Below are 25,250 nucleotides of genomic sequence, written 5' to 3' on the forward strand. Positions count from 1 at the left end.
CGAAGGGGAGGTGGTGATAAAGGGAGAAGGCACCCTGCATGCTCAAATGTGTCATTGTGCCTCTGACTGCAGGGCAGATATGCTGCTCTACAAACAGAATACACATGGGTCAGAGTAACAAACTGGTTTTGAGCATTCAGCTTGTCAGCGATCATACTTGTACAGTGTCCCTTCATTGCATTTAAAGTAATTGATCTGCAGAGAAAATGCATGGTCTTTATTTGAGGATTGATGTCTTCAGAAGTGGAGAGAGGAATGGAATGGAGCAAGGAGATTTAAGATGTGGAAGGAAGGAGGCCTAGCTGTGTCTTCTGTCAAGCAAAAGTCTCCAATTTCCCTTATTAACTACCTCCTAACACTTGTTTTGGAGAAAGCTTCTCTCTGTTCTTAAATTGAGAGTTACAAATGTTTCAATCTTTATTACTTTTTTTTTTTTACTTTTTTTTTTTCTTTTCCTTTTTTTCTTCCCAAGGTTACATGCAGGCACACACAGGCGCACCCACAACTTTATTTGTGTATGACAATTGCATCTGGTAGATACTAACGGACAGAAATTGCTGACGGGGGAGGTGTAGGTACAGGCATAAAGACTGTGAAGGTTGTTTCACTGCTGCTTCCCTTTCATAGTCTCCAAGCACTGTGAGTAGCTACTCAGCCTTGCTGTCAGTGTCTACCTCAGTATGCTCCTGAGATGTCACCAGAAGAGCAGAAAGCTCTTCTGTTTTTGCCACTGTTTGTGTCCACACAGAAACACATGTACATGCTCAAAGAAACCAGTCAGCTCCTGGATGTGTCTTGTGACCCATGTCTTTGCACTGTCCAAGAGTGTTGGTGGAAAGGAATCTGCAGAGTTGCAAAGAGAGGGAGGGAAGACTTAAAACAAGAACATCAGAAGAATGGTAATGCAATAAAAGTTTTAAAACTTGAGCAAATGCAAAACGTCAAGCATTTTAGCATCTTTGTCCTTGTAGGTGGGAATGGTTATTTTGTGATCATGCCATTCATGGTCCAAAGATGGGACCAGTGAGTGGACTTCATTTTTATCTTGCACAGAGCTTCAAAGTAGCAGCTCAGTCCTACCTCCCTGGGCTGCCTGTCTAGCTTAATATAGCACTAATCTGGCAAAGCATCAAGTAGGGATACTGGAACTTTGAACAGAGGAAAATACAATGTTAAAGTCATAGATGCTATGAATTAGCTCTTAACAGCTGCATCAAGAATCACAGTTGATAAAGTGTGATATTTTGTGGCTCTTGTATGAACGCCGTATTTTTCCCTGCGTGCAGTCATTCCAACACAAGTTAAATTCTTTGTTGTAGAAAAAGCTAAATATTTTGGAATGCTGACTCTGAAACACAGATGATATACTGCGGCAAAAGACTCCCGTGGGATTTTTTTTACGAGATGGATTTTATTTGTTAAATGAGTTTTCAGTAGTTCTTGAGTACATGCTATTGTATTGCTTGCGTGATGTCTTACAGTGTCACTGGTCTGATCTGGACTGTGATGACTGAATAAATGCCATCATTTGCTAACTGTGGAAAGATGGCTTGATCCGTAAGACACATTTGTGTATATGTGTGTTTTGTAATGTAATTGTAAATCATAAATTAAAGATGTTCAGTTAATGCCAAATACAAGCTGTATTCATAGCTCTTGGTGTTCTTGTCTGTCCACAGGAGTTCCAGGAGTCAAAGGGGATCATAGAGGAAACTGAAGCTGCTTTTGTGCTTTGTTTGAGGGGGGGGAAGTAATGAAATAAGTTATGTAGTCTAAGACATCTTGAAAATGGAGACTTTTAAGTGGTCTTTGGGCTTCTACCAAGGAACATGCTGCTGGCATTTTGGTTTTGTGCATTAGGGGAAAGAAAACACTAGAAATCCCTTGGCTTTCATCTATAGAGAAATAGCTGCGCTTTGCTGCTATGTTTTGGCCATATTGGTTTTTGGCATGGTTGTGGTAATTTATAGTTTTATATCCTGTGGGTTTTCAGTGACTTAAATTGCTAAGAAGATATAGTTTGTCCTGTGGTGGTTGGTGAGATGGTGTTACAGTTGGCAGGGGGACCTTGTCTAGGAGTTGGAGGATCGGACCTGTAGTCTGATCTGTTGTGGCTTTGACAGTGACAGCTGTCTCAGAGGAGGACTGGAGAAGACTATCGTAGCTGGCTGTGGTGACATAACCTGGTTGATTGTTCCTCGCTGACTTTTGCCTTCGACTACAGAGGCGTAGAGCTCCTAATTAAAAAGCTTAAATGCAAGTCTAACTTGGAAAGTTTGAATATTTCATGTTAATCTGCTTATGCTTTTCCTCATGGCCAATAAACTTTCATTTTGAGTCCATGTTACAGTGAGGGGGTAGAAGGATCTTTATTCAGATCTCTGTTCCAATCGCAGCTATTCACAAACAGCAACTCAGAAGCGAGAAATCATTTTATGTAACTGGATAATTTCAAGCGTGCCATCATCACACAATTTTTTTGTTAACTGAAGACAGTAAAGATTCCCTAATAAATGAGTCACAATAGCATTATTGCTCCTATTTATATAACTTGAGATCTTGTAGTCTAAGCCTGTTGGCCTTTACCTTCATGAGTGTTCTAATTTTGGATGGGGGTTTTGTTTTTGTTTTAAAGCCACTTCATGATTACTCATTTTGTTTGTTTCTTCTACATATACAGCCAGTTGTATCTTCTCCCTTTAGGGGTGGAAGTAAAGCTTTATTACAACTCGCTTCTCTTAATTTGACAAAGCAAGTATCAGTGAATATGGCCAGCTTCAGCAAGGTCTATGCAGAGCACTAAGAAGTGTTATCCCCAGATTAACTGTATGTGGAAACCTCAACTGCACTCTCTGAGGAAGAGCTCCAATAACTGCAGAGAAATAGTTTTATTTGTGACTTGTACACCCGCATGGAAATAGCAACGTTTCCTACTAACTTATATCCTTCAGTGCTATCTTTGTTAAATCACTTTTCAGAATAGAGTCACATATTAAGGAATAATTCCAACACGCTGCTAATACTTGCAAATTTTTTTAGGATGTCTTTACTTTGTGACTTTTCCTGTGGTCAAAGTGTTGCTAATGTAGAACATAAAAGGAAATTTATTCTCGTTTCTGCCCTGCGGCATAGACTTAAAGGTTCTTCCTTTTATAACTGGTCAAGCTCGAAACTTTGCCTTCCTCAAACACTCTGCTGTGTTATACAGTATGAAATTTGAATTTTTGGGCTGTAATCTTTTTGAAACAGAATTACACAATGCATAATGCAGTAAGCCTTTGATATAGAGTAGGAAATTGAACCTTTTATGCAATATAAATGTCAAGTGCTAGCAGAGTCTAGCTCTTTGTCCAAAAATCACGGTTTTTTTTCGTTTGAATATGAAGGAACTCTGACCAAGACCTAGGAGCTGAGCCATACACAAGGATCGTAGAGCATACAATGCAAGTATTGTGAAAGGTAGTGGCATCTGATGCATGGCATGATGAGCCAGAGAGAGGACACCCCTAATGAGTCAGGAGCAGGACTGCTGTAATGGTCTGTCATATAAAGAACGTTTTAACCCAACAGTAGCTCTGCCACTCTTAACAGAGCAAGCACCACAATAAGCCATTAGCCCCATTTTGGGACAAGGCTGCAACTTTCCATCAAGTCTAAAGAACTGCCAGCCAACTGTTGTACTGGCTCTTCCCTTTCTTGGCTTCAAACCCAAAATAACAGCCATCTCATGCCTGCTTACGTGTGGTGAGCAAGGATCCAACTTCGATATTTCTGCCTTGTGATCTGGGGCCGCTTCACTGTGAACATGGACATGGCTGCGTCCACGTGTAAGAACTTAGAGCTTACAGCAGTAGCATGTCACCTGCCTTCTTAAAGTCACCATTTCAGGTCTGTCCTGCAAGGTCAACTGGTGCTGTGTGTGGCTGTCCCAAGCTTTGTGGTGGGGGTAGAGAACGGTCCTTCACTTTGGCTTCTTAAAGCAAGTCTGTTCTTGGGAAACTGAAAGCAGTGAAGCCTTAAAGGAATAATTTAATTAAGTTTTGTTAATCCAAAGTTGCTTGGTGGTTTTATATCTAAGAGAAAGGGTTTCTAATGTTAGCCTTTGAGGAACTTGAATTGGAGATTAGAATTGCTGTTTAGCCTAAAATGGAACAAAAGCTATCATAGAGTTCTGGGCCTTGATAACATTTTTTCTTATTTGAAAAAAAAAAAAAAACCTACTTGAGGCATAATTTGACAGGCAAAATTCTTGGTCAAAGACAGGCTGTTACAAAACTTTATAATAAATTAAATGGATGGTTTCGTTCATGTTTTGGTCTGGCCATGACAAATCCTAAACTCTTAACTGATGGTTTATGGGAATGTAGTCATATGTATGTTATTGCTGTACACCCACATGCACAGGCAGTAGTCCAAGTGTGCAGATGAGATAACACAAACACATAAATAAAGTGGTTGGCTAGTTGTCCTAACGTTCTTGAGTAGATCCTTGTTAAAATAGTGCCAGTCAAACTTATGAATAGATCTGGTGTATTGAAGATTACTCGCGTTCAGCTATGACGTGGTACAGGTCACTGTGTGGGCAATTTGTGGCCATTTTGTGTTTTTGTTTGGTGTTGAGTCAACAATTTGAAATGCAAACCGAGAGCTTGAGTAATCCCTGCTGTCCCCTGATAGTTGCAGGTTGCCTCCAGGCTACCCTGTTCCAAGAGAGGGGTGTTTGCAGGGCCACAGGGCCGTGCTACTGGATCGCTCTGGAGCATGAGGAGGTCTCTGCATGCCTGTGGGAGATGAACACTGTAGTTGTCCTGTCTCCCACCACCACCACTGCACTGGAACTGGTGTTTCTGGTGCTTTTACAAGATAAAAGCAACATTTGCTTCATTGTTCCTGTTTCATGTATGTGAGTAGGTGATGCCCTGTCCATCACACGTGCCTCTAGAAATACTGCTGGAAATGATGTTAAAGAACAATTTGCCTTAGGACAAGTCCTGAGTCTCCACCACACCAGGGCAGCAAGGGGGGCTGGATTGCACCTCTTTCTGAAAGTCTTGCCTTATGCTTGGTGGAAGGCACAATGAGAGCCAGGACTCTGAAATCAGTGGTGATGTACTTGCACAAGCTCAGACTTTCTGTTTCTCCTGTTTTTTGAAGTCTTGGCATGCTGGTGGAAGGGCTAGAAGAGGATTTAGAAGGAAAGGACCCGTCTTCTCGCAGGTCAGCATGATGCTAGTGCTGTGTCCTGAACTTGCCTTGCACAGGACATCCTGGGGACCTGACTGGGGCCGAAACCTGACTGTTTTGTTTTCCTCCAGTTAGAGGGAAACTCTCCCTTTATTTCTGTAGCAGCTGGGGTGCGGCTATTTTGCTCCTTTAAGTGATGAGTAACTTGGGAAACCAAGTTCAAATGGCGAGCACCTGGGGTAAGGGGAAGCTGCCTCTGGACCGATTTCCCCATTTGGCCATCCAAGCAGAGAGCACGCTGGCTGTAAAAGTCAGACGGGCAGTGACATGGTACATGACTGCATGTCTCTGAAGGTGGCTGCCAAAAATGTTATTGCGAGTGCATGGGGAAGGCTGTAGTAATCATGGCAAGGTGATAAGTGCTGGAGCAGGAGTGGCATCTGTCTGTAGATGAGATTGATAAAACGTCTCCTTTCTATATTTTTATTTTGTTCATTTGAGTTGAAGTGAAGTACAGACTTGGAAAGCTTCACTGTTTTAAAACAGTTTTGACTGGAAAGGAAAGCTTCATTGTCTGTGTTACTGGAAAGGTAGGTTTCAAGAGCTGTTATGTTTAGTGCCTTATTTTTGAGATAGCATCATCCTCAAACCAGTGGGAAGGAGTACAGCTAAGTATATAGGAATGCCGTAACTGTAAATGGATTTATCTGGACATCGTAATGTTAAGCCTTTTCAAAGATAGCAGTGCATTAAAATGTTAAGTTTGATTATACTTTTAATCACGCTGCTATCCCACTTTTTCTATCTTTTTCTGGAAGCCTGATGGGTTTTGGCTTTTTGCTTTGAATTTTATGGCCACAAACATGCTTGTCATTGCCTAACAAATAATCCCTTTTAGACTGCAAGCCTTCAGGGGCAAGGGTTGTCTGCCTGCTCCCTGCTGGAGAGCCCGCAGTGCAGAGGTTACAATTCCAGCTGGAACATTTGGGTCAAATCATAATATAAATTTAGCAATAGTAAATATTTAATTGGAGGCTGTATAGGTCTGTTGGTGCTGGTGAATGGCAGCAAGCAACACAACTGAGCCTTACTGAACCTTTTCGCAGAGCAGGAAGCTTGCTTGTTGGAGCAGGAATGCTGCAGTCTCAGGGAAGACGGCAAGCCTTTGGGAACATTCTTTCTATTCTTAAGGCAATTTTTTGAATGGGCTTTTGAGAAAATACAGCATAAAAAGGAAGGAGGTGATCTGAATTCATCAGCAAAATTTCAGAACAACAACCTCCAAAATATGTGTTGTAGTGTAATTACTTTATGTGCTTAAGTACTGAGATTGAAGTACACACCCTGAACCAAACAATTATGGGACTAGATGGACTAAGTAATCGCTTACCTCTTACAGAAAGCAGCTTAAGTTTAGAAGAGGAAAAAGAAATATAGTAAACTTAAGTAAATCCCTTTGAGGATAAATGCTTCAGCCGCAGGCATTTTTCCTTGGCATGAAACCACTAGAGATTCAGCTATTGGAAGCTTGGCAGGAATGCGGTAACATTAATAAGTCATCCTTCATCTGTTGATCAGAGTTTTACGTGAGAAGTCATCGTTGTTACCCATCTGGCAGGATGTCCGAAGCGTAGAAGATCTCTTTGCTTGATAAAGAGCAGGTAGGGTTGGGAGCAGGCTGTGTGTTGTGCGGTGTCTGCCCAGGGTGGGGGGAGACAGGATGGTGGGAGGGGTGTCGGAGGCTGCTTAGCAGTTATCTCGAGTAGTTTCTGTGACATGGCTTTACAGCTAGTCCTTGGCTTGGGTGAGGAAGTCTCCCCTTCTCCCTGGGGAGAAAAGAAACTGCGTGACATTTAAGTAGGAACATAGTTTGACTCTTGTCCTATAAAGAGTTGGAGAGACTGTGTATTTGAAAACCGAGGGTGCAGCCTATTTATTGAGCTGTAAACTTCCCTTTTTTTTTATCAAGGCAGCTCTGTGTTGGCATAGTGGGTAAAAGGAAAGGTGGAATTAAAGTGTGCTTTTTCATATCCTGATTCTCAGCTGCACTTGATGCACCTTCCTACTGCTCTTGCCACGGGAAAGATCTTGGCAGAAAGAGAGGAACTCTGATGTGCGAGTAGGAGGCTGGTGTTTACATGCAGCTTCTTGTGTCACGGGGTGCCTTTTGGTGGGTTTGTGTGTGTGTGTGTGTGTGTGTGTGTTGAATTTGCTTTTGTTGTTCTAATTTTTTAATTTAAGTGTGACCTTTCCTAGATTGCTTTTAGCTAATGGATGTAACGGAAGTGTCACTGCAGGTATTTGAAAATACAGTAGCTCGTATGTGTGCAAATCTTATATATGAAACTTCTGTTTAATGTGTAACCCAGTGAGAGTCACCGTGTTTGCTGTTCTGTCTGAAGAGATGAACCAGCTCAGGTAGGGAACAATGGAGCCTGTTCTTTAGTTAAAGGAACTTTTTGTCTGCTCTTGGCTCTAGATCTCCATGAGGATGCTGTAAATGTTCCTGTGCAAGGTCGCTGGCATGTCCATTAAAAATAAAAAGAAGGAAAGTATTCATTGAAAATAACTTTAGTTACTCGGTAAACCTGCTTCCATTCTGGTGGGAATAGAGTTTAGAAATTAAGTAAACCTAGACTTTAGTACCATGAGTTAGGGCGGAGAGGTCATTTTGCCCTTAAGAGGGCCTATTAAAACCTACAGCAACGTGAACTTCAGAGACACATTCCTTTTTCTTTGGTAGGCACTCCTTCCTATTCTTTAGGTATGTTTAGGGTGTGTAGTTAAAGGTACTAATATATCCTGTAATAAGATTTGTATCTTACATTCTGTGGCTTAAAATCACCAAACTAGCAGCTCTATGCCAAGTTCAATTTCTTACCGCTTTTGAAGTTGCCCCAGTTCAAGTGAATCCAGAACAAGATGAGACAGAGACTGGCAGCGTGTGTGGCTGTGGATCAGAAAGGAGTATTTTTCAGAGAAATTGCATGAGTCGCTGAGTGCCATCTCTACCTGAGATCAAGCTATTTCACATAACAAAATTTGTAGCCATGTGGACTTGTTTATGTAAAAGCAAATTTAAATAGCATCTCAGTGTCTAAACCATTTTTAACTGTTCTGTTTTTCAGATTTCTAAGCTAAAAAGGAAATATAATTTTGTCACAATTTATTTCCTCCTTCCAATCCTTTTAATTACTTTTTTTAAAAATTGTATCATTGGGGGTTTTTTAGTGATAAAAAGCAGGCTCTAGGGACTAGAGTTACCAGATGTGCTTTTATTTTGGTGCAGCTTGCTTTTGCATCTTGATAAATTCCCAAAGTGCTCTGGTCAGTAGAAGCGCCAGATGTTTACTGTGTGTTCCTGTACTTCCGATAGCGGTCGTGAAAACACTGCAGAAACATCACTGGCTAATAGACAGGGGAACAACAGATTTTGAAATGGCAAAGGGATTAAATGTTTAACACTTGAGCGCAAGCAGCTGTTAGAGTTTATTGGATGACGTAACTTTTAATTGCATTGTATGTCCATGTCAGCACAAGTTCAATCAACTGCAGTAACTCTCAGTTGTGTCTGTACTTGAGTAAAAGTCCTTAGTGTTAAACTGGGGGTCTGGCACACACAAGTTAGGCTGTCTTTTCAAGATTACCAGTTTGGGTATGTTTTAGGAACTCTGTGAAATGAGATACAAAGTGTCCGGTCACTGTTTTTGCTCTAGTCTGGCCAGGTAAAACAGAAAATGCTGTTGGAAATCTGATCAGTCAGCCTTAGCGTGATGTGCTGCCTCGGGTAAAAGAAGAGTCAATCGGTATCCCGTAAATAACAGCGGTTGTAACAGCAAGTAAGGTTTGGAGTGCATGAGCCAGGGTACACTGAGGCATACAACCCCATGCAATGCTACAGGCTTGGGGGAAGAGTGGCTGGAGAGCTGCCCAGCGGAAAAGGACCTGGGGGTCGGTCAACAGCTGGCTGAACATGAGACAGCAGTGTGCCCAGGTGGCCAAGAGGGCCAATGGCATTCTGGCTTGTATCAGGAATAGTGTGGCCAGCAGGACCAGGGAAGTGATCGTGCCCCTGTACTCGGCACTGGTGAGGCCGCACCTCGAGTACTGTGTTCAGCTTTGGGCCCCTCACTCCAAGAAGGACATTGAGGTGCTGGAGCGTGCCCAAAGAAGGGCAACGAAGCTGGTGAAGGGTCTGGAGCACAAGTCTTGTGAGGAGCGGCTGAGGGAGCTGGGGTTGTTTAGCCTGGAGAAGAGGAGGCTGAGGGGAGACCACCTTGCTCTCTACAACTGCCTGAAAGGAGGCTGTAGCGAGGTGGGGGTTGGTCTCTTCTCCCAAGTAACAAGCAATAGGACGAGAGCACACGGCCTTAAGCTGCGCCAGGGGAAGTTTAGATTGGATATTAGGAAAAACTTCTTCACCAAAAGGGTAATCGGGCAGTGGAACAGGCTGCCCAGGGAAGTGGTTGAGTCTCCATCCCTGGAGGTATTTAAAAGACGGGTAGCTGTGGTGCTTAGGGACATGGTTTAGTGGTGGGCTTGGCAGTGCTAGGTTAACGGTTGGACTTGATGATCTTAAAGGTCTTTTCCAACCTAAATGATTCTATAATTCTATGTTCCTTGGCTTCACCTGCAAGGTCCTTGTTACTCTGCTGTAGGATTTCTGTGCAGGCAGTTGTGCTATGCAAGATTCATGTTCTTCCCAAGCAAAATTGCCTGCCAGATGCCTGTGCATTCGTGGACTGTTACAGATACAGCAAGCATAAGTTCAGTATTGACCCCTGCTGGGGTCTAGTCTCATTACTCATCTCTCTTGGTTTCTTGCATGTTGCCTTGGTAAGTGTTTTGTTTTATAACTGTAAAATCACATGCGGTTAACTGACTTGAACTGTAACACATATATTAGTTATACCAGTTATAATACTGAGCTCTTTACCAGCTACAGAGACCCATGCAAAGGGATGCTCAAGGACCACTCTCCTCTCCATGTGTTTCCTTCTCCCATCTCTTCTCTCATGCCTTTTTATGGTCTCCCATGCTACGAACCTGCACGAAGTGAGGATGAAGCAGTGTTGCTGAACATTCAGCTTAGGATCTCTCTGAGCTTGTCAAGGTCAAAACCTGACAAGTCATATTCTGAAAGATACTGGGTACCTGCACCGCACTCTGAAGCCTGGGGATAAATGTGAATAAAAACTGAAGCTTGTGCTTTTGGTCAAAGCAGCCCTCTTGTAAGAGCATGGCTGAGGAGTACTGCAGTAGGCAAAGTGGGAAGTTGCTCATTTTCTGTGCTCTCTGGACTCGCATGTAGCGAACACAGAGTTAATTGTGTTAATAATCTTTGGGTGCTTTGGGGAGCTACTCAGTACAACATTGGGCTCCTGTTTTGAAAGTCATCCTTAAACAGACCTCTCCGGTCATTTACAGCAAGGTAAGAATGAGGTATGATTTGAGTTTATTGTTAGGGAAATTATGGCTGCTAATACTGCTTTTTAAATATCACATTGATTACAAAACCATCTGTGTAGGAGTGGTGTATAGCACTAGACCTTCAAAGAGCTGGTAAACAAGGAAGATTCAGTGTAAACACTGAAATAGCAGGATCCAAAAGTAGGTTAGAGTGTTATACAACCTGAAAAAGCCCAGCTTTGAAGGGCAGAATTTTTGAAGATTTAAAAAAAGAAAAAAGTTTTTTATAGATTTAATTTTTGTAAATGGGTACTAATTTGACATTGATTATATAAAGCAAGAATCTTATTTTTGTCTCCAGCTCACTGAAGCCTAATATTTCTGTATGCAGTCTGAGAGAAATTTTGATAATTTTTCATTTACCGAATTACTGTCAGTCAGGTTAATGTTGTTCGTAAAGATGATGATTCCTTAGTTGGGGAATTTATTTACAGTCTGTATCAGAGATTATACTTTCCGGTTAAGGGAAAGTCCAAAATTAAAGTCCAAAATTATAGCTGTGCAATTTGGGCAGTGGGATGGGGAATTGGGGAGATGGGTTAGTTGTGGGGGGTTTTGTTTGGGTTTTTTTTTTTTGTTTATTTCTCAAATAATGAGTGTATGAGTGGTGCTAATTAATCCTCCTTAATCATGTAAGCATTTTATCAAATAACGGCATCATATTGTTCCATAGATATTTATATAATGAGAGTTATAATTAAAAGCTATTGTGGAACTCTTGTTCCTTAGTTGAAATGTTTTTCTCTATAGGAAATCTCCTTTCAGCTTTGTGTTCGTTGCTTTCTCCTTATTCAGTTATCCTCTATTATGCCCACAGAGCATCTTGTGGTACACCATCTCTAAAACACTACCTTCAGGGTGACATGCAAATAATTTTAAGAAAGTCAAATCAGACAGATAAATATCCCATCCTATAGAATTTTGCTTAGCCTGGAATATCAAATAGGCCAAACAAATAACAATTTGCTCAGGTAAGGGGTAGCCAAACAAAAATGAACCAACCCAGATCCTGCAGATTGATCTAAAACTGGTAGATTTGGTCGCTGTCAGATGTTTAGGGAAGAAATAGTGAGTGGGAATTCTTGTCATTCTGATTTGGTGGAAAAAAATAACGGAAATCTTTTTCCATGCAGTTTCTTATGTTAAAGCTGTGCCTGATCTTCCTGAGACAAAAGCACTAATCAGGAAGCATCTGATACCGTAAACCGCGCTGTAGTCCTTGCGTTCTGGTCTTAGTTAATGTTCTGCAACCTTCCGTCGCTGAAGAAGCAGCAAACATTTCATATAGTAGAGAAACACTATAAAAATACTTACATTGTATTTTATTGTGGAATGTTTCCTGGGCTTTTCAGGCAATAGGGGCACTCAATGCACAAATCCATGCTTAGCTGAATTTGGGGGTTTGATTTGCAGGATGCTTGAGAAAAGCAGCTGTAGTCACAGTTGTACCTAAAACTGGTTTTGTAACTTGAGTCGGGGCAGGTAGAGCAAAGTACAATAATCCCCTGTGGAATAAAGCAGCAGAGAGTTAATTCCTTTTTCAAATATGCTGCTGCTTCTCTACAGCTATCCAGAGGCAGTGCCTCAGCCAACATACCAGGAGCTGCAAACCGGGCTAGAAATAGTTGTAATATTCCCAGCTACAGTAGCAGGGACAATTTCCCTCTATTAGTAGATCCCAAAGCCTACTGGTGTTTTGGTTAAACATTCTTCAGTTTGTTTTAAACTTCTCTTAATCTCAGAAACTGAATAACCAGTGCAGGTGATGAATGTGTCTGTATGCTTCTCTGATCTGAATTCTCTCAGTGCCAGGAGGCACACAAGGCGCGAACATCGTTCTTCCACTTCGATCGGTCCGCGGCTGCGTGCTCTGGAGTCAAGGGCCACAGCGCAGTCTTCCGTCGGTTTCCCCCTCGGGACACGACCGATCCAGCTCCATCTCCTCCTCCTCACTTCGTTACCGATTTTCTCCATCCCCGCCATTTCTGATGCTCGTCCTTTCTGCAACTTTTCCCCCCCCCCCCCCCCCCCCCCCCCCCCCCGGGAGGAGGTAGTTGGCCTCCTGCCCAACGCCCATGACTTGGAGGGCCAGTGGTTTTTCTGTCAGGGTGGCCTTCCCTTAGGCTGCGTTGGTTCGCGGCACCTTCTTCAATTTTATCCAGTGCACCCTCCAGAGAGGGATCCCCTATTCACCACCCAGGGGACGCGCCTTCTGGCCGTGCAGCCCCAGCCGAAGGGTCTGTATGCTTAGAATGCATATATTCATTCATAGGCTCTTTTCTGAATGTCTTTATGCATTATTTTACAAGGGCTCTGGGGCTCCTTACACTTGGTTCTGTGGGGAAGAAAAAAAAAAGGATGGTGCCATCTCTTTGATCTTTTTGATCTTTGCAGAGTGTCTGTGGAACAATTGATATTCGCAGTGTCCTGGCTAAGAGGAATCTCATAATCCATTCTTATCACATTAAGGTCTAATTGCCTGCCTTAATAGGATATTGCAGAAGTAGAAAAACAAAGGAAGCAGAAATGGTTGGTGGAAAGCAAGAGTAAAATATACAGCGGAAATAAATGTAAACCTATGGTCACTTGATCAAAAGCAAGCTAGCAAAGCCTTTTAGTTATGGGAAAACTTTTCTTCTCCTTAATTTCCTGTGGGAAGGGAGAAAACAATCTTGTTCATGGTAGCACTTTTTCTTTTCAACTGGAAATGTTTTTTTTTTTTTGTAATAAATAAAAACAATTCTGTTTTCATTTGTTTGTTCTAACTTTGAATTTGTTTTAACTGTATGCTTTTAAAACAGGAGGGGCAGTGAATTACAGGGGCAGACAGATGAAGTTTTTATCAGTAAGTACAGGAAGAAGTAGGATGTAAATAAACATTGGTGACATACCAATCTGCTGCTTCCTTTTCCTCTAACTTCTGTATTTAAGCTAGAACAGTTTCTTAGGAAATAACCCAAATATGTCCACTTTGTATTTCAGCATTTATAGTCTGAAACATGTCAGAAAAATTCACCAGGTTAATCACGTTCTGAGCTCTTTCTATTACAGCTTTTCTTTAAGACTAATGAAAGGATTATAAATGGGTAAGAAGTATGATTTATGAAATTAGTTGTTACCCTTGCTGATTTAACATGGACCTGTAACTTAGAACAATTGTATTGTCATTGTCAGTTTTTTCTTTTTATATTATGTTTTCACTGGAACACTGCAAAATAAACAAAGTGGGTTTAGTTCTAGAGCTCCATATCACATTGGCAATGAAAAGGGAGGTAGTACTATGCTGCTTTCAGAACGTTCAGTTTTTCCACCTAAAATCTTAGAAGATGACCAGAAACAATTGTGCTTAAAACAGTTGCCTTTGTTTAGGTTAAGAATTTTCTTTTTTCCCAGGAGAGAGAATGCACCCAGTAGACAGCTGGAGGTAATGGATGGAGCTGGGAGAGGTTAATGTTATCCTAGAGTGTCACCCAAATTACAGAACTGGAGACAAAGGGTTTGGGAGGAAAAAGGATTATTTGCTAAAAGTAAAGGGCTTCCTTATTTTGTGTAGCTGTGCAGCCCTAAAGATCATACTGCAATAGGCTTGAATTAAAATCTGTGCTTATTAAAACTAAACTAAAATATGCTATTTTAAAAAGGAGACTGTATCCTGAAATTCCATATTGGGAATTAAAAATTATTTCTCTCAAGAACCACAGTTTTCTAGTTTGGGTCTAGATCTCAGTGTGTCAAAACCCCGTGTTCTGCTGAGCCTCAAGGTCCATTCGGTGCCTTGCGAGCCCTGAAAAGGGCTGAAAGAAATGCATGTTTTCACCATGACAAATCAGACATTTTGGCTTTTCGGCTGCACAGTACTTTGCTCTTCAGTTTGAGGCTACCTGCTTACAGACTTTTTTTGCATTGGAGTTGTGAATAGAGCATGCCCTGGTCTTGAGGGGAGAACACCTATAGCAGGCAGTTGCAGGCTCTGACTGCCAGGCACAGACTGGTATTTAAGTCTCTCTCTCCTCTTTCTCTCTCTCCTCTTTCTCTCTCTCCTCTTTCTCTCTTTCCTTTTCCTTACTACTGTGTCATCACTGCAGCTTATCATGAAACCCCAACCCCAACCTGGCACCCTTAAAAGGAGGTGGAAATTAGCGATGAAAATACTACCTACCTACTCCAAGGAAATTCTGGACAGTAGGCTTTAAAGCAGGTTTTAAAAGCTTTAAATAGTCTAAATTTAACCGTGGAATAAAGAAAAATCCCAAAACATTACAGTAGAGACCTGTTGTTCTGAGTACCTCTTAATAGTTTGATTTCTAAGCATCTGCAAAAATAAAATAAAAGTTAACTTCTATGGTTATTAGTTTAGTTAAAATCAAACACCAATACATGTAATGATGGATTTAAGAGAGAAAATATCAAATTTATTTGCAGCCTGTCAGTCAGAATGTGTCTTATACTGTGTGTAGGTTTATAGTTTTTCATTTTGTTTTTTTAAGACTCGGAGCATTTAAATATTTTAGACGTGTGAGGACAGAAACCTGTTTTCAGCTCCTGGAATTGATTTTTGCTAGCTACAGAAGGGTCTTGCCTCTCTTTTATGAGAGACAGGGTTGGACAGTAATGCCACAGAGGGGTTTTTTGTGTTCTATAACTGCTAATCTCTGCCAAAACAGCAGCTCTTCTGTATCAGTAACTTGAAAGAAAAGACATGGTCAGAGCATTGAATGTGGTACTTTTGGTGTAAAGCTCCTGTTACACCGTGCTGCCTACAGCCTCACAAAGAGGATTACATGGGCTCTCTTGTGTCTCCTAACTGTTTTTGAAATTATTTTGTGTGTGTGCAAGACAGAGGTCTGGTAGAGGTGATTTTTAGCTTTAGCTTTTTTTTATTGTCCTTTCTAAGTCTCTAGCTGGAACCACTTTGTGCTCTCTTATTTCTTTTCCATTATTTCAGTTGCTTAGAGCAGCCACGTCTGCAGCGCTTGGGTTTCAGTGCTTTATCCACGTGTTCCCATGGCAGAAGCAAAAAAAATCACCTTCATTCTGTGAAAGGAGTTCTGCAGGTTGTGCCCCAAACCGCAATGAAGTAACTTCCCATGTAATTAGCTAGTGCAAAGTTGAGGGAAAGGCTAGCCCCAGAGGAACAAGCGGTGGCAGCTACCCGTGTTTGTTACAGCAGTCATCTCATTCCTCCTTCCCATCCTGCTTGCCTCCTTCTATGCACATTGCATAGCTCTATGTGCCGAGGCACGGCCGTAGTAAGCATGCAGGACTTGTCCTTGCTAAGCGTTTGGCTTTGTGCTCTCCCGTTGAACTACTGCACCAGTAACATAGTGGACGAGAAGTTCTTGTGGCTGCCAAGGTGGGTGAGGCCACAGTGTAAACAGGCTGGAGATCCGTGAGAGCATCCCTTCCAAACAGCTTCCAAGAAAGAAAAAAATCCCGGCAGGATCCTGCTGCTGTTCTGCGTGTCTCCCGTCCTGAGCAGGTGGCAGTTGTGCCTTAGGAGTAAGGAGGGTCCTTTTACATACAGTACAAATGACTAATGCTATTCTTTTGCACACGGTTGTTATTTTAATGTCAAAGGTAGCAATTCTAGGCCAAGCAGTCATGCTGTGACTCAGTCTGGCTAAGCACCTGGAGACATTAAAAGAAAATGGGAGTTTGCAGCTAACTTCAAGTATAGCACTGTGGGGCTTTGATAGCCCTGGGGTGTGTTACTGGTCTGTGTCCTTCAGCAGTTCCTATAGCCAGTGCAGCCCTGGGGAGGTGCGAGGGGAAAGGCTCAGGAACCCTGTGGCCAGGAGGAGGCTCTTGTGGAGCTGGGAGAACTATAGGACCCCAACCACTTGTGTTACTGATGAGGGAGGAGTGTTTTGACATTCATTTGCCTACTGGAAAATAAAGAAAGGGAGCTGGAAGTTCCTTCTGCCCATTCCCTGAGGAACTGAGCCTTAACTTTTACATTTTGGCAACTGTGTCCAAAGCATCAACTGAGATGAGTGCTGCAGTGAGATAAAACCCTCCCCTCTCTGGCTGCATTCACCAAATCCCAGGCTAGGTCTGCAAAACTGGTAAAAACTCCTTGGAGGAGAGTGTGGGAGGCCAGGGGCTGGATCCCTCCCTGTGGAGGAGGAGACGCTTTCATCGTGTGCTCCATGCCGGGCTCTGTAAGGACGACGACCGCTGGCCTTTCCCGCGGGCCGAGATCATGGGAGCTGCTTGCGCTGGTCCAGGGAAGGAGAGGGGCTAATGCACGCCCTTGACCACAAAGGCAGTAGCTGATATTTGGGTTCTGCATGTAGAAATGTCTGTTATCTTCTTCAGAGAAATGTAGGCTAGAAATAATCAAACGATCATGTTGTATATTCATTGCCTGTGACACTGTCCTTCAGGGTTTGTAAGGTGCAGGTCTCTCTGAATTGGTATGCTACAAATTAAAAATAATAAATCTGATGCATCTTTATACTGCCTGCTTTGATCTCCTTGTGCTCTGCTAAGCCGTTCTTCTCCCATCCGAAGGGAGCCAGACTCTGTGTGAAAACGTACATCCTGTCTCCTTCCCCACTCCGTGTGTGCACACAAGCTGCATATTTTACTTTAGAATTGGCAAATTTGGGTCACAAGTTCAGCAGTTAAAATGATGATTTTACCACATCCTGCTTGCACAGGAAGCTTATTTTTTAAAAAGCTGATAAGTTGAGTCCTCTAGATTTTGTCAAAGCAAAAAGCAAAGCAAGCTATTTAAAGCTGCAAAGAGGTTTGGATTCTCACACGATCAGTTTGCCACTTTGTCTCACAGTGCATATGTTTAAAGTGAAAGCCTTGCAGCCTGCTCCTGTGCTACCTTGACAAAGCAGCAGCTTATAATCACCAGGCTGTGATGATGATCTGAAGAAAATATTTTCCCCATTACACTGAGAGGGATGTGGGGGCTTTTTTCTTGGTTAGCTGGGTTGGATTTTTCTGAGGAAGGATTATTTCTTCATTAATTGGGGGAAAAAAATTATACAGTACCATTTGGTCCAATGAATAGGTGATAACTGTTTCTCACTGTAGGACATCCAAACACATTAAAAAAATTGTGCCAAATATTCATGTAGTAACTGCAAGACTTCCGCTTGTGCAGTGGTACTTAAGGGAAAGGAGCCAATCAATCTGGTAAGCAGTGTGGATGCTCGATAGCAAGGAGTGGGAGACATTGATTGTTATTGTGTTAAATGAAAAGAAATGAGACCTTGCTCGTAATGTAACAAGAGACCTAAAATGTGCTATGCAAGTCATGAGCAAGGTGCAAAGCATTTAACAAATGCTATTTTGTTTAAATGCAAGGTACCACAAAATAATGTTAGTGCTGGATTTCACATGTTCAGACTCAAGCAATCATTTTTACAGAGTCGGATTTTGTGCAGGGTAATCAGTTGTTGCTATTCATGTTATTAATATGTATCAGCTACAGCACTTTACCTTTCAGATATTTCAGCTGCACAGAGCAGGCCTTGGTGCTTGCACTGTGAAGTGGCAAAGATATGTAAATATCCTCTGGCCTGAAGTGAGAAGACTTCTGTTTTGACGCTAAAGTAATGCATCATTTCAGTACATATCCTTTGAGAAAACAGTGTGGAGTGGAATGATGGACAATGTGTGACAGGCAACAAAACATAATGAAAACTGGAACCTTCTGAGGATCTGTATATCATGGTGTGATTGTTATTAAATGGCAAAATAACCTGCTCACCAGTCAATAATACTGATTTTGTCTTTGTTCTCTTGTAGGAATGTTTACCCTTGCAGAAGTTGCATCGCTCAATGACATCCAGCCAACTTACCGTATCTTGAAACCATGGTGGGATGTATTCATGGATTATCTAGCTGTTGTTATGTTAATGGTCGCCATTTTTGCTGGAACCATGCAGCTGACCAAAGACCAGGTGGTCTGCTTGCCAGTTTTGCAGTCTACTGTAAATTCAAAAGCACAACCCAGCACGTCAGGGAAGGCTGATTTTACCACTGTTGAAACAACCACTGGTCAAGGAGAAGCAGCATCAATGAGAACGGTTTCCTTTGGAAGTGCCCCTACTGTAACACCTGAGGTACCTCTGAGCAGAGCTACCTCTTCTCAGTATCAACCCACAGAATCAGGCCAGGAGCTGAAGAAGGAGCAGAAAGATTCTTCAGGCCGTAAAACAAATTTGGATTTTCAGCAATACGTATTTATTAACCAGATGTGCTATCATTTGGCTCTTCCTTGGTATTCAAAGTATTTTCCCTATCTTGTTCTCATCCATACTATCATTTTAATAGTCAGTAGCAATTTTTGGTTCAAGTATCCCAAGACTTGCTCAAAAATTGAGCATTTTGTGTCTATATTAGGGAAGTGCTTTGAGTCCCCTTGGACTACAAAAGCATTGTCTGAAACAGCATGTGAGGACTCTGAGGAGAACAAACAGAGGTTAACTGGTGCCCAGTCCCTGCCCAAGTATGTGTCCACTAGCAGCGATGAAGGAAGCCCAAGTGCCAGCACTCCCATGATAACAAAGTCTGGCTTCAAATTTTCAGCTGACAAGCCGATGATCGAGGTTCCTAGCGTCACTATTTTAGATAAGAAGGATGGAGAACAAGCCAAAGCGCTGTTTGAGAAAGTCCGTAAGTTCCGGGCTCACGTGGAGGACAGTGATCTGATTTACAAGCTCTATGTTGGCCAGACTGTCATCAAGACTGTCAAGTTCATATTTATTCTCTGCTATACTGCGAACTTTGTCAACACCATTAGTTTTGAACACATCTGCAACCCGAAAGTGGAACACCTGATTGGCTACACACAGTTTGAATGTACACACAACATGGCTTACATGTTGAAGAAGCTGCTTATCAGCTATATTTCTCTCATTTGTGTCTATGGTTTTATCTGCCTCTACACGCTTTTCTGGCTGTTCCGAATACCTTTAAAAGAATACTCCTTTGAAAAGGTCAGAGAAGAGAGTAGCTTCAGTGATATCCCTGATGTCAAAAATGATTTTGCCTTTCTCTTGCATATGGTAGATCAGTACGACCAGCTGTATTCTAAGCGATTCGGTGTCTTTTTGTCAGAGGTAAGTGAGAACAAACTACGGGAAATCAGTTTAAACCATGAATGGACTTTTGAAAAGCTGCGGCAACATGTTTCCCGCAATGCCCAGGACAAGCAAGAGTTGCATCTCTTCATGCTGTCGGGGGTCCCTGATGCAGTGTTTGATCTGACGGATCTGGATGTGTTGAAACTGGAGCTGATTCCTGAAGCGAAAATCCCAGCGAAAATTTCCCAGATGACAAATCTTCAGGAGCTTCATCTGTGCCACTGCCCTGCGAAGGTCGAGCAGACTGCCTTCAGCTTCCTCCGGGACCACTTGAGATGCCTTCATGTGAAATTCACAGATGTTGCAGAAATTCCTGCGTGGGTGTATTTGCTCAAAAACCTCCGTGAATTGTACTTGATAGGCAACTTGAACTCTGAAAACAATAAAATGATAGGGCTTGAATCTCTCAGAGAGTTGAGACACCTTAAAATTCTCCATGTGAAGAGCAATTTGACCAAAATTCCCCCCAATATCACAGATGTGGCACCACATCTGACAAAACTAGTCATTCATAATGACGGCACTAAGCTTGTGGTACTCAATAGCCTTAAGAAAATGACTAATGTTGCGGAGTTGGAACTGCAGAACTGTGAACTGGAGAGAATTCCCCACGCCATCTTCAGCCTCTCTAACTTACAGGAACTGGATTTAAAGTCAAATAGCATACGCACAATTGAAGAAATCATCAGTTTCCAGCACTTAAAAAGATTGACTTGTTTAAAGCTGTGGCACAATAAAATAGTCAACATTCCTTCCTCCATTACCCACATAAAGAATTTGGAGTCTCTTTATCTCTCCAATAACAAACTCGAATCCTTACCAACCGCGGTGTTCAGTTTACAGAAACTTAGGTGTTTAGATGTAAGCTACAACTCAATTGCATTGATTCCGGTGGAAATAGGTTTGCTTCAAAATCTGCAGCATTTTCACATCACAGGAAACAAAATCGACATTTTGCCAAAACAGTTGTTTAAATGTGTTAAATTGAGGACTTTGAATCTGGGACAAAACTCTATTACCTCAATCCCAGACAAAATTAGTCAACTGTTGCAGCTGACTCATCTGGAACTGAAAGGCAACTGCTTGGACCGTCTGCCAGCCACGCTGGGGCAGTGTCAGCTTCTCAGGAAAAGCGGGCTCGTGGTGGAAGATCACCTCTTTGATGCTTTGCCCTCGGAAGTTAAAGAGGTGTTGAATCAAGACACAAGCATTCCCTTTGCTAACGGGATTTAGGCTGAGGTGAAGTGCTCCGGTAGCTGACTTCCAAACGGCAAATGCTAAGAAGTATGGCAATTTTGAGACCATGCGTTTTAGAAAGCAGGATTCCTTGGAAGGCAGGACTACTAGCAGGATTAGAAGAGGTGTAACCGAGTGTTCAATGTTTGCAGTGTTTTAAAAGATTATTTCCAAAATTTTTGAGAGGATAAAGAACCTTAATAATCTCAATTCTTTTTTCCTTAAATTGTTTGTAACTTGGATGCTGCCGCTTTTGAATGTTTACAAATTTGCTTGCCTGCTTAAAGTAAATGATTAAATTGATGACCTTTTCTTACTATGCAAGTTATTCCTTAAGGTCTGGTTTTACTTTAGTGCATTATGGGGGGGGAAAAAGCAAGGATAAATGTTGTATACGGTATGGTTCTAACAGCACTTGAAACACATGTTGATGTGTGTTGCTAGTGTTTAGCCATCCTCAGCAAATGAAACCAGTTTGGCTGTGCTCTGAACTGCACCAGAACCACCATTTTTCCTGCATTAAGGTATGTGGTTTGCATCAGGCCAAGTGTGTTTGCCTTCATTCTTCATCCTCAAGGCCTCATGTTGTTGGGTGAGATTTCTTCTGCAGTCCGGTGTGCTGCTCCTTCACACCGGCAAAGACTGGTGGCATTCCCGCAGCTGGTCTCCCCCTCAGCTTCCATAACACTCCTCTGTCCCACGCAGCAGGGGGTGGTAAAAGGGAGAATACTGCCACTTGGCTTTCACGTTGGGGATAGTTTTGGTATTTGAACTGTTTGGCAAGGTGGCTTGGAAAGCCATTAAACACCAAGTGACTTTACTGCTCATATTTTGCTCCTCTTCCCAGTCTTCATCTGGGATACTCAAGGCATTTTATGAGTTGGTGATTGTTTCGTTTCACAGCCCTTGCTTAGGAACTGGGGTGTCTGCTCCATTTACTAGACTAATGACAGAGACATAAGAATTACGATTTACCCAAATGTGATTTAGCTTTATCGCCTATTGTGGTGTGTCTTCCACACCTGGACTTTAACCATAGGACCACCCTTCTCCCCCACCCCGGATCAAGTAATTTGATGGTTTTGAACACTTTAGCACTGTTAGAAAACCCTAACTGTGTGCCAGATAAGTCATCAAATAAAGGAAAAAGCAGACAGCAGCGAGCGTGGGATTTTTTTTTTGGTTGTTTTTTTGGTGTTGTTTTTTTAACTAAGTTTGCATTGCCAGAACCATTAAAGAAATATAATCCATTAAATCTGCAAAATCATCAGTTGTAAATCTTGGCCATTTACATTCCATGTGTGCAGAAAAGAAGTACTATGCTGGGAGATGATTACATGATTACTCATGGTTTAAACACAATTCCCTATTGTAGTGCGGTCAGGACTGAACTAGTCTGTAGTTCAAGGGACTGTTCTTCTCGCACAGAAATCCTCATGCACAGCGATTTCTACTGTAACTTCACCAGAGCTGCCCTGACTTACACCACTATTAACGAGGGGATAGTTTAGGCCTAGGGGCATTGAGCAGTCAGGAACATTTCAAATACTGCTCTTACGAATCTTGCACATTTTACTGTTAATCATTTACTGTTAGTCATGCTGGGAGGACTGTTCTCAGCTGTAGGTAGCAGTCTCTGAATACATACCTGCACCGTATGTTTATGTATATCAGAAGACCAGTTTATGAATAGTGGTTTTCCCACTTCTTTTGGGGATACAGTCTGTTTTCCACTTGCCAGCAGGTAGTAAACTTGGGATGTTGACAGTTCTGCAACACCAAGTCACAGGTTTGCAGAATACTTGCAGTTACTGATCTGTCCTCCACTGGGAAATCTAGTGCTAATCCTCAGAATTTTTTTTAAGTAGAAGTTACGGCTGCAGTGGATTTTTTTTTTTTTTTTAAAGAAACTCTTTCATGTGTTTATTTTTTGCACATAGATCACTTTAAAATTGCTGGACTATTGACTCTTTAGAAAAACTGTGGAATATACTATTGGTGTATGCGTTGTATTTGCTGTCGAGTGTCACTTCAGCTTCCAAGAAATTGTGTGTAGGAGGGAGGAAGAGTTGGAGGATGACAAATTAATTAAAATATTTAGAAAAATAGTTTTATTTGTCATCTTTTTTTGTTATTTTAATAGCGGAGTCGCACAGAATGCGGCCATGGATTGATCCAGCTTTTAAAAGCTTTTTTTGGTGTTTCTGATTCTCCTGCTGTCCCTACTGATGTTCAAAAAATAAACCCATGTCCACTTCATATGAGTATGGTATACGTAATTTAGACCACTGTTTTGACTAGTTATTAGCCAATTGTACTTCTTTAGACAACCTCCTCCAAAATAAGTATATGTTAAAGTTAATTGCAGGCTTGTGATGCTTGCTCAGCATAAACTCCATTCTTGTTTTTAGGAGAGCTTTCTCAGAGTGGGTAGGAACTGCCCGTCATCCCCATGTCGCCTCACCCCAGTCCTTCCGCCTCTTTGTGACTGTTTATAATGTTCCTATTTCCTGCGTGTCAACGGACACAGTCGTGCTCTAACGTCTTGGAAGTTCATCTCTTTCCCATGTAAGGCATGTGAAATATATTTTGCATTTCTATTTGATTTAATAAATACGATGTTTATATCTTCCTCTAATCTATTTTTTTAATGGGGAAAAGTGTGTTTGCGTAGTAAAATCTGATTTCAAGGGTCTTACGCTGAACTTGTCTGTGGTGCCTATAATGTAAGAAGGAAGAGGTATGAGTTGCTGCTCCTACTAAATCCTGTAGGTATGGTTTCTAACTAGAATACAGTACTTCAGGATAGGCTTTTTTTCTTTTTTTTTTCATATACATCATCTAAATGACCTACCACTGTTTTTATTTGGCTACTGGAGTTTTGCAGAATATACGTATGGCCCTGGCAGAAAAATTACTGTGCTCGTTCAAATGAGAGGAACTAGGAAACTGCCAGCTCTGTTTGCTCCTGCCACTGTAATGCATTTCTGTGAAGATCCTTTAGTTTTCCAATAAATTGTCCTTTAGGAAGATGCTTCTTGTGATGCAAACAGAGCTGTGGCTGTCCTGAGCAGGCGTCAGGCCTCTTGGTGTAAGGGAGGATGCTGACACTTGTGAAAGGCTCTCTGCTGCTAAATAAATGGCTTTGCAGTCCTGAGCTGCCCTCTCTGGTAGCAAAGGGGGAAGCCCAAGCGCTGTAAGTCATGTCTGGTTATGGGGGATCTGCTTTGTGGGCTGTATTTTTAATAAAAATCTTACAGAAATAGCTGTTCTTTATATTGTGTTTCCATGGATGTGCACAGAAATTAGTGGTGTACGGTTATGTGAAGGCAATGGACTAGACTGTGATTCCTTCACTTAAAGTTAAGTTAAACAAATGAGGTGCTCCTACAGCTGTGGTGTTGACCATCATTCTGATTTCTTGCAGAAGCAGATTTTGGCTTTTAGACTTCTCGGTTCTCAAGACAGGGAGCTGTGCAAGAGCCTGACAGTCCTGAGTGTAACTCTTCTGCAGCTCATTGTGAACATGAAAAATGAGGCTTCTGTTGGATCTGTGGGATGTGAACCCATGAGGGTGCTAAAGACGAGAACAAAAGCCTTGAATGTGGCCTGGGGAAAAGGACATTAAAAAGATTTAAGTTTCCTGTCTATAAGCTGGGGATTCTTTAATGGAGGTAAAATGCATGAATGATTGTGAAAAACACAAATCCTGTAGAAATGAGGTCATGTAGAAAGATTCAAGAGGCACCGGCAGTCTCGTCATTAGCTGCATGGCAGAGCCCTATCAATGCGTTTCTAATGTGTGATCCCAGAACAATTTGATTTAGACAGCAAACTGCCATAGGCAGGACTAGAAGATATCTCGAGATGTCTCTAAGCGTGCCACCCTGCCTCATGCAGAAATAAGGTTCCCTAACTCATTCCTGCCAGATGTTTGGCAACACGTAGGAACGGGTTAGACAGTGATGGAGATTCCAGCCTCTCTAGGCAAGCTGTTTCCTTCATCATCTTCCCTGTTGAAGAAACACAGCTAGAACCTCAGCCAGACAGCAGCTGCTGATGCTTCGTTCAGGCCAGACCAAATGATTAGAAATTTATTAACCTATTTGCTTTCAGAAGTACAGACTGAGACAGATTTCTGTGTGGACGTGTTTCGTCCCAAGCAACTTGGGAGGACTGAAGTTTGGGATTCCTTTGAAACGAGCTCTGAGGGACAGCTAGCATCTGTTTGGTTACAGATATAGTGCAAAAAGT

The 25,250-nt window shown here is 42.0% G+C and overlaps 1 protein-coding gene across 3 annotated transcripts in view; it reads left to right on the forward strand.

The window, feature by feature from the left end:
* Window positions 1–22,697, forward strand: part of LRRC8D (leucine rich repeat containing 8 VRAC subunit D) — a 53,753-nt gene extending 31,056 nt beyond the window's left edge. For all 3 annotated transcript variants that reach the window (XM_082314464.1, XM_082314465.1, XM_082314466.1), the window contains one exon: window positions 18,421–22,697. In XM_082314464.1, coding sequence (XP_082170590.1) covers window positions 18,423–20,993 — 2,571 coding nt within the window. In that variant the 5' untranslated portion in view covers window positions 18,421–18,422 and the 3' untranslated portion in view covers window positions 20,994–22,697. The remainder of the gene's footprint in view (window positions 1–18,420) is intronic.
* The last annotated feature ends 2,553 nt before the right edge of the window (window positions 22,698–25,250 follow it).

This window comes from Platalea leucorodia, assembly GCF_965183815.1.
Source record: "Platalea leucorodia genome assembly, chromosome: 5".
Lineage (NCBI taxonomy): Eukaryota > Metazoa > Chordata > Aves > Pelecaniformes > Threskiornithidae > Platalea > Platalea leucorodia.